Raw genomic sequence first — 10619 nt, 5'->3', positions numbered from 1 at the left:
TAAACAAGATAAAGAGCTTACAATTCTTTGTCCTGTAACAAGGCTCGTGTCCTGTTTTTATTATAACACATGTTCAAAATACCTGTAAAAGATCTTTTTCAAGCTGATTAGTATATCTTCTTATTCATTTAAGCGTAAATAAACAGTTTCATTATAGGTCTAAACTTGGAAGTTTCACTTAAACATTCAAAATGTAATCAAAAGCTTTGTTTACATAGCGAAAATCGTGAGTTTTGTAACTCTTCGAAGTGTCAGTATTTTCTAAAATGAATCGATATTTGTTTTTTCTTATGAAAAGACATTTAGTGATCCGAAGCATTTCACATGAATTATAAAGGATCAAAAATATAATATCAATACAAAAATACTTTTATTCTTCCTAATATCTCAAATTAATTATAAATCATGCTAAATATTCTCTTTGAGATTCAACCATTTGATAAATTGATATTAAAAAATGTGCTTTAATGTATATAATTTTCTCATGATTTATCCCTTGAGATAAACTTCTGCACAAAGCATTTACAATTATTCAGTATAATTTTAATTGATATAGGTTTGCCATCTTGAATGGTTCTAGATCTGTAAGAAATCAAAATAAGAGTCGACCTCACAATTCTGATTCACGATCAGAGCACTTTCATTGCCATGGTTAACTTCAGAGATATACACTGTTTCTTGTATGTTTTCATTTATATAACTTTGGCAAGTTGTTTGCAAATTGCGGATAAAAGATGTTTGGCCATGAGCAGAAAGCTAGAATTTGACAACTACGCACTGATTGAAAAAAACTTCCGAATCCAAGAAATAAATGGTATTCTTCGACCCGAGTGCGTTCATCAATGTTTAAGAAATGGAACCAAGTGTGTAGGGGTTTTAGTGAACGAAATCTTCCAGTCTTGTTGGCTTCTAAAATGTTCCATGAATCTGAGATTATTGCAGAAGGGTTTCCTACAGCTGTCAAATGGATGGAATTATTACGCAAATGGTGATGGTAAGAACATGAAAATAAAATTTGAAACTAAAGATACTGTACTTTTTATAATGTTTATTGAATTCATACGTTCTACTTGCATTTGTTTGTATGCACTCTATTTATTATTTTCCTAAAATACTTGATGGCAAATTCAATGTTAATGATGAGTAAAAATGAAGAAGCTACAAATCAAAGCAAAATAGTATGCTGACATACTAGGCTGTGCTTACATACATTTGAATTTGTATTATAAACGATAGTTTTATTGTTTACACAGAGCAGAGCAGCTTGATTATGATGTATTACAATTTTAGAGGTTTTTTTTTTCACTAGATGCAATCCTAAACGTTGTATTTAAACAGCTTGTAGGCCTGGGTGGGATCCATTCAATGGTCATTGCTACTTTTTTGAGAATTCTGTCAAAGAAACCCGGACTGGAGCTTCGGTAATATATTAACATATTTGACTTTGTAGTGTTTATGGATTAGTTATAAAAAGTGAAGTAAAATGATCTGTATGACATGTGTCACCATGATATTCGTTGAATGCCCAATACAGTCAAAATGAGTTATAATGAACAATAACATAAGACAATCTTGGTGATAGTCATTTATTATCAAATTGTATGAATAGCTACGAATCAACATGATGGCATACATTTGTGTCCAAACAAACTGTCGCTTTACTGCACCTTTGGTCAAAGAAATAAACGCTATAAAGGAAATCATAATATGCCAGACTTCTCGGTTAATGAATATTGATTTATCTATAATTACAAATTAAGAAGAAAGTTTTAATTCTTGATTTAACGAGTAGCTGTTATATTTACTTATATTATACATAAAGTTTAAGCACATTAAACCTTAAAGTTTAAAACCATATCGAACTAAAATAACCATAAATAGAACACCCAAATTGTAGAAGGAATACTTAGATGGTTCTTTTAAGCTTAACCAAAGCTTTTGTAAAAAGATGTCTTTAAAGTGACTCAAACATCCAGCGTAAATAAATGTTTGCTACTGTTTTTAGTTTTATAATTACAAGTCCATTTTTGGCAATTTAATTTTTGTAATTTGATTTAATTACAAATATTTGAGACTTTATTAGCTTGATGTGTCGTGTTCCTAACTCGTCTCTGGAGCTACATGTAGTTTATATTAGAAGGCAGTTTGTTTTAATCACAGTAAACTTTTTTTTTACTTAGAAATCATGTTTTTAAATTTTAGTCCCGATGCAATGACCTTGGAGGGTACCTGGTTCAAATCGAAAACGAAGAGGAAAACACGTGGCTTACTAATTATTATGCTATTGATGAAAGTAAGTTCTAATATCTCTATATGAGTAGATCTTTCTTCAATGACCTAGTACCAGTTAAGTAAGGTAAGAACAAGGAGTATTTGCAACGTTTAAATCGCCTTTAAAATTTGACTTTTAAACAGAGAAAGAAGAGATTACAAAGCAATCATGACAAGGTTTCTCTCGAAAAAATAATTAAAATGCAAGAAATCGTCAATGTTTTATCACTTATTGCCCAAAAAACATTTCGTTCATATTTTAAGACTTCTAGGAATATACTTTAAATAATATACACTTAACAAAGCTTCTAAGTGTTCACCCAGTATATTGTACTTAAAATATGAAGAAAAAAACCCCAAATTTATTTGTATTGTCTTCGGGGTGACCGATTCCCTCTTAAGTTTCAAACAGTTAGAATCATGCATTGACCATGGTCTCTAGTTGCGACCCGTGACCTTGGCCTTTGCTTAATATCACAAACACTGCCGGTTTGGTTAAATTTAGCTAAGAGCTTTTGGATTGTTTGGAAATGACGTTACATTTATGGAAGATAAAAGTTACATCAAATTAACGTTTCCTTTGAATTGCTTTATATCTAAAACAATGTAGAAGACATAATAAACAGCAAATTTAAAGTACGTACAATGTCTTGTTAAAACAATGCAGACACCAACATTACAACGGTTCTGGTCGTTTCCTTTGAATTGCTTTATATTTAAAACAATGTAGGAGACATAATAAAGAGCAAACTTAAAGTACGTACAATGTGTTGTTAAAACAATGCAGACACCAATATTACAACAGCTCTGGCTGTTTTATCAGAGATCATTTAGGTGTTTTATTTTTAAACTATCACCAAAGACTTATATTAATCACAAAAATGTCAATTATATCAGACACGCAGAAAAATACTAATTTCATGTTTTGACGTTTCGTCACGGGTAATTGATTTCAATCGTTGTGGTCTCATTTCATCTTTTGCTATTGATAAAAAGACATATCAGTCACGAAATGTTAAAAATTTCACATAGAAGTATGTGTAACATATGTAAAGAAATACTATTCGGTTTGAGTGTAATGTTTTTATTAGGATGATGGATGACGGAATAGGTAGTAGGCATGAACAGTTTTGCAGTAAACATTTGTATCACTTGTCCACACGATTATTCTTTTATCAAAATAAAGAGCAACAAGACGTTTTCTTTCTTTCCAATAAAATCGCAAATTCGCACAAACTAACTCTTAATGTTGCTTGGTAGAAGAATACACTTCAGCTAGTATTTGACTAATTCTACTCAAAAATTAATTTTCACTTAACTCTTCCTTCAAAATTTGTTTATACAGCACTGAAGTATTCTCATATATCTCATATAAGATTTAGATGTCTGTTTGCCCATTGATCAACATTTAGAAACTAAATATTTTCAGTAAGTGTCACCGATACCAGTATAGACAGACACTATAAATTCGCTGTCTGGATTGGTGCTATCAGCTCGTCACCTACCGGACCGTACAGGTGGGAACTTTCCGGACCAACCCTGGACTACCAGCCTTGGTACCCAGGGAACCCAACTAATAACGTTGAGTTGTGTGTCAATTTATTGGCATCAGGAATGTGGAATGATATAATGTGTGATAACTCTTACTATTTTGTATGCGAAAGTGATAAATTTGGTAACTGATTTTAAGCAGAACTAGTTAGTCCCCGATAAAGCGATCGGCTTTCTATGAACGCATGTATAAACCTTTTTTTTACGTTTTGTGTTTGCTTTTTTTTTATTTAACATTAGAAAAAAACTAATATGTTACAAATATAGCCCATAAAATCGAAACAAACTACATAAGCAATGTAGTATTTAATCCATAGAAAACAAAGTGTACAGTTCAATGATAATAAATAATGAATTAAGTCAAACAAATTATAAGGTGCTCAAGTCTGAGTCTGTATGCATGTGATCAGTTGTGAGAAAGAAAAGCACCACATGAATCCAAAACAAAATGTATCTTATGGATGTTGGCACCTGAAATACTAGTAATGTCAATCCACCAAAACCATCTTGGAGATAGGGATGGGGACCTACAATGTAAGATGTTTATTTATTTTATTTGTGACCTATGTCACATGCCATTTTTTTTTTGAAAATATGCTGTACCAAACAAAGATGATATTTTCCCTGAAATCATTGCTTAAATTTGGCATGGAAATTAAATATTTGAAGAAATCAAACAAATATTTATAGTTTGAGCTATTATTTAGTCATTTTTTTAATACAGTATGAAGTTGAACACATGTAGTGACTTTATATCCAAGTTAGAAAACCCTGCTTTACTGATGGCTTCAAATGCCAGTACATGATGAATCCAACAGCAAATGTAGAGATTGTTACAACATTTTAGAGAAATCAAATTATAACACGCACACAACCAAAAGAATTGTAATGCCAACTTTTTCAAAACATTGCATACAAATAGACATACATTTAATGTCTCATATGAAAATAAAAAAAAGTAGGGGTTACATCTCAAAAAATTGAGATATGACATGAAATAAGCTAATTTTAGGCAAAAATTGGAGTTATTTTTATTCTTGACTTCTATGGAATATAAGCTAAATATGTTAAAATATATCAATAGGAATATCAAAATATTGTTCAAAATGTTTTTCAGAACAACATGATTATATTGTAATTCAAGTGCTTTTTTCTTATTAAAATTCATTAATAGTGGTATTGCTACTTTCATAAAATGATATCATTCAAAGAGTCAGATTCAATTCAAACTTGGTCTCCCTATATGTAATATCGTCTAATAATTCTTTTGAACCTTATAACTGATGATATGATATTAAATATTTGCTTTAATTGGTGCACTTTCACTTTCTCTGAAGTCACCCTTTTAAATAAATATTTACTTAAATATTCACATATTCTATATGATTAAGTGACGGTGCATTTTTCAAGCTCTTTAGGCTAGGCAAAATCATTTAGAATTACATATGACGGCAACATTCAAAACACTAAACACTATGTTTGAGTTTAACGCCTCTACACTTTTCCTGTATGGTTTTTGTCTATCAGCCTGGGCAAGTTGTATGAAAATTCAGGGTAAAATATGTTTGGCCATGAGCAGAAATCTTGAGCTCGACAACTACGTTCTTAATGAAACTAAATTCCGAATCCAAGCTATCCACGAGAGAAATCGGCCTCAGTGTGTTCATCAATGTTTGAGACATGGGAAAGAGTGTGAGGGGATTTTGATGAACGAAATCCGCCAGTACTGTTGGCTTCTAAAATGTTCCATGAATCAGAGATTTATACAAAAAGGTTTTATGGAAATGGAGAGTGGATGGAACTTCTACAAAAACGACAACGGTAGGTACAAACAAAACATAAAGATCCGTAGAAATTCTTTTCTTGTAAAGTTTAAAATTTAAAAAAAGCCCGCATTCTGGTACTTCGAAACAAACAGTCAAAACAAAAGTTAAAAAGTTTAATCACACTTGTACAGTTCCCATCAATATTATTAATTCGTGAGCATTATCATTGAATGCTCTGAATTTTCTGTAAACTATCAACGCTTTGCTTTGTTTGTATTACAGCATGTAAGCCTGGATGGACTCCATACAGCAGCCATTGCTACTATTTTGGAAATTCTCTCAAATACACATGGAATGAAACTTTGGTAATGCATGATATATTAACAAAACAGTTGAATAAAGTTGTGATTGCCAGTATGTACCGACTACCCGTAATTTGACAGTTTAAAGTTTAGGGGCTACTGCCAAAGACTCAACTAATCTGACAATTCAGGTTTTGTGGGAGTCTCTCTAGGATAGAGAGGCTTTTGTAATGCATTTATATTCATCATTTTTAAGGTAAACAACTTTCTGTTTATCGTGTAGATATCTATATATGTCTATTCCGTCGCAAAGTAAGCAAATAACATGTATATATTTAATTAGTTAAATTGTGACTTCATCTTAATCGTTAACATTTATTTTGAAGCACTTGTAATATTTAAATGCATATAAAATAAATGAAAAAGAAATAGAAACCAATTTCACAAATATTTCAGTTTCATTGCCAAGAGCTTGGAGGTTATCTGGTCAGAATCGAAAACGAAGAAGAAAACACGTGGCTTAAAACAATCTTTCCTATTGATGAAAGTAGGTTTTAAACATCAGAAATGGTTGGAAAGCTTTTATTATTGTCTCTCAAGTGTAATTATTGAACACTGTCTTATATTAAAAACAGAGTGGAGAAAAAATATAAATCAATTGTTTCTTTTACACAAAACCTCCACTCACTCAAAGAAAATATACATTAGTCGCCAGGAAGTTAAATGTAAATTTTCTTTCAAATTATGTCTGTTATATGCTTTATGAACACTGTTTTAAATGTGTATTTATTTTAAGTTGAAGCGGACAGATATTTTGCGTTTGCTGTTTGGATAGGTGCTATCAGTTTGTCACCTACCGGACCGTACAAATGGGGACTTTCCGGACCAACCCTGGACTACCAGCCTTGGTATCCGGGGGAACCTACTAATGATGCCGAGGAGCTATGCGTCAATTTATTTGCATCAGGGTTGTGGAACAACGTTCCTTGTATGCTTCGTTACTATTTTATTTGCGAAAGTGAATAAATGATTGCCTTAATACTGACTTCAGCCGTGCATCTTCTGTCTAATTAATGATATGTATCCTTTCGTTAAACATATTAATCGAAATATGCTAGTCCGATTGTTGGCTATGTTTTAATTGATTGTTGTGGATATATTTTATTATTAACTTTGATTCGTATTTACGAGTTTCTTTCTTTTACATCACATCTATATTCATAACCAGCAAAAGCTAAATTATTCAGATTACCTGATATCTCTTGATTATAAGAAAGGAATTCCGACCTAACAAATAATATCATTCTTTAGCAATAACTGTTTATGTTATTGTTTTAACAATGTACAGTGTATAAATAAAAGTTATGGTGCGCAGATTATACGTCACCCATTATTTAATCGTTATTTGATAGATAACTTAACAATGCAAAGATTGAAAAATATCTGGTTGAACGAGCTCAAAAGCACTCGCATTTCCCCTTTACGAAAATAAAAGAGAATCTTGGATACAATCTAAGTACTGATTAAAATCGTAGGTGTAGAATTACAATGTTTAAAATTTGCTTTCATTCTGAATTTAAGTAAAACAATCCTTTTATTTTGGCAGAGTGTATTTATGGTGCAATAAATCTAGGCTTCAATACCTTTGCATACTTATTGTCATCGAAGCGGACATGATCCAGTCGTTATAGTCTGAAGGTTGATTATCCTGATGGTCCTGTATTCCGAAGTTGATTATCCTGATGGTCCAGTAATCCAAAGGTTGATTTTCCTTATCCTGACGGTCCAGTAATCCAAAGGTTGATTATCCTGATGGTCCAGTAATCCGAAGGTTGATTATTCTGACGGTCAAGTAATCCGAAGATTGATTATCCTGACGGTCCAGTCCAAGGGGGGGGGGGGGGGTCAAGACCAACCCCTTCATACCATTTGATGCTTCTTGACAAAAAAACCCCATAAATATATATAGTTTGTTACAAAAATACAAATTAAAAAAAACCCTGGCATTTCGTTGGTTACATTTTAAAAGGTGGAATAACACACCTGGAAAAAGTTACTCAAATTAACAGGAAATTATTCTATAAAATGAAAGATATAATGATAAATAAACTGTACATATGTCAAATAAGCGAAAAATGTGCAGTTTAGGGATAAAATGAATATATAAAATTATTATTCCAGTAAGTAACAGAAAAAGCCCCTGCAGGATTCGAACTCGGGATGTACGGATCACTAGTCCGACACTTTATCCGCTCGGCTATGGAGTAAGTTATATTTTAAGTCCCTAAAATCCTTTTAATAAAATGAAATGTCGTTTCGATCAGCGGTCAGCCATTTTGTGATGATGTGTTATTCCACCTTAAAACAAAATGCCAAACTCCAGCTCACTTTTATTTCAAATAAGTTTGTAATTCTGCAATTAAGATCAATTTTAAAAAAGAAGAATATATTTTAACATTCTATTCTTGATATAATGACTTGAAGTGTACCCGGTTCAAATCGAAACGAAGATGAAAACACGTGCACGCTTACAAATTACCATCCTCTTAATAAAAATAAGTACATGTATGTGTATCAAAAAGTCTCCTTGTTTTCTTATACGGAATAGTTTAGCAAGAGCCAGAAAATATCATGTTCTTGGAAATTTGCCTTTAGTATAGGAGAACAAATATTGATTATAGTGTAAGTGAAAACAAAGTAATGACAATGCTTTCCGTGGGGATCTACAGTTTATATCAGATAGATATTTTATATTTCAAGTTAAAACAGAATTAAAACATTGAATGTACTTCAAACTAAATATAAGAAAATTAATAATTAATAAATTTAAATAATGTCTATTTTTTACGTAATTATATACTAATACTCGTTTCTTCGCTTACTAATACCTCAATTCTCGTTTATTCTGTATCAACCCCACTTGTAATTCAAGATCTGAAATTCTGTTTGCATATTAAGCAATATTTTGAATCTGTATATTTTTAATCATTGTTACCGATAACAGTATAAACAGACACTTTATTCACATATCAAGAGCAAATCAAAGTATGTTGAACAATTTATTAAACCTAAACATGAATATAATTTACAATTATTCAACATTAACAAAAGCACAATATATAAATCTACTGACAAAGCAAAGATTAAAAAAAATCACACAAAATACAACATATTTGGCCTTCTCGGGGGCTACTCACATATAAAAGTGAAAAACTCCTGGGTTGACACCATCAGAAAATTATTAGCTTTAACTTAAGAAACCCAGGTTGACACCGTCGGGTTAATAATGGTTCCCGGGTTGACACCATCGGGATTTAAAGAGTAGTACTTGGGTTGACACCATCGGGATTTAAGGAATGGTTCCAGGGTTGACAAAATCGGGATTTAAGGAATGGAACCTGGGTTGACACCATCAGGTTTAAATGCAGGGACCCGGGTTGACACCAGCGGGTAGATATAACTAATTACATAATGCATAGAAATTTATCTGAATTGGTGGTAATTACGCTAAAACGAATAAAGATCATATTGTAGTGGATACTAATAATTGATGTGAGTGAGTGCCCCCAAACAGATACAGTGAGCACATTTTTGTTTGTGCAGACTTGATAGTATTTTGATTGATTCTAATGTACATTGTAGAACAGTCTGAATTCCAGCGACCTAATGACTGAATTAAGTGATCTTGAATACCCAGTGCAGCAGCAGTAGTGGCTGCACCAATTCTGAAGGAATGCCCAGAATATCTTGCCTCATCAAAACCTAATCTACAGAGGATTTGTTTCACATGAAATAAGAAAAATTGCCTTGGCATTGGGTTACCTTTATCATCAATAAATAAAGCAGCATGGTCTTAGTGTGACAAAGGTTCAAGCGTCTATCGAGATACTTTTTCATAGTTTTAACTGGATTTAAATAAGTATTCTCAAAAATTTTAATGTCAATCCCATGTCGAAATGGATCTGTTTTTGATGAATTCAACCTAAAGATATAAAAAGACTCGTCCTCTGAAAATGTGACATCTTGTATAGTTTAAAAATCTTTCTGCTTGTGAAAATTTGTTGTAAATTCTCTACATCTTAGGAAACCAAAAAAGCCATTTTACAGATACAGTCAAACATAAGATCTAACATTGGTGAAAAATACCTTTGTTCAGACAATCACATATTTGAGACAAAATTGAAAAGTTGATTGGTAATCTCTTTGATCTAATGTTGCATTGTTGCTTTTTGACACCACGTAAGACACAATGAAGCCTCTCAAAATCTTTAAACATAAGACATTGGCCATCTTTCAGGTAGAAAAAACGTACACCAGCAAGATAAGTTTTGATTGTTTTATACCTCAATTTTAAGATAACTTGACAAAGGGGATACGAATTACACAAGGACATCTTCATTTATGACAGGTAATTTATCAAAGGCTGAGCACATTCGAGACATCAATAGAAACCTTAAAAAACAGTCTAGTCCTGCTCTGTATGTTGCTGCAGTGCTGGACTCAATGCAGGCATCAATTAAATGTTTGGCATGGTTCTTCAGATCGCGATGAGGCTCTAATATGTTGGGCATGGTTTCGGTACAGGGTCGGCTTGTGGGGCCAGATGACGGAAGCGGTCCATCTGAAGACGAGACAAGGCAATAAAGTTCTTGACACCACTTATATGTTGAGCAAGGATAATAAAATTGTTTTTTGCTGAACATAAAGTTAGTTTTCGCATAAACTTCAT

At 32.2% G+C, this 10619-nt stretch overlaps 1 protein-coding gene and 1 long non-coding RNA gene across 2 annotated transcripts; both read left to right on the top strand.

Annotated features, from left to right (window-relative positions):
- The first annotated feature begins 671 nt into the window (after nucleotides 1–671).
- LOC136272130 (uncharacterized) lies at nucleotides 672–4003 on the top strand. Its single transcript, XR_010710057.1, has 4 exons — nucleotides 672–994; nucleotides 1339–1421; nucleotides 2203–2293; nucleotides 3701–4003. It is a non-coding gene; the product is annotated as an uncharacterized lncRNA (long non-coding RNA).
- Nucleotides 4004–5267: 1264 nt separating this feature from the next.
- On the top strand, nucleotides 5268–6916 carry LOC117681515 (hepatic lectin-like). The gene is made up of 4 exons (XM_034446396.2): nucleotides 5268–5643; nucleotides 5871–5953; nucleotides 6347–6437; nucleotides 6687–6916. The coding sequence occupies exons 1-4, from the start codon at nucleotides 5268–5270 to the stop codon at nucleotides 6914–6916; spliced, it is 780 nt and encodes a 259-aa protein (XP_034302287.2).
- Nucleotides 6917–10619: the final 3703 nt, after the last annotated feature.

This window comes from Magallana gigas, chromosome 2 (assembly GCF_963853765.1).
Source record: "Magallana gigas chromosome 2, xbMagGiga1.1, whole genome shotgun sequence".
Classification (NCBI taxonomy): domain Eukaryota; kingdom Metazoa; phylum Mollusca; class Bivalvia; order Ostreida; family Ostreidae; genus Magallana; species Magallana gigas.
This window is presented reverse-complemented; position numbering and strand designations above follow the sequence as displayed.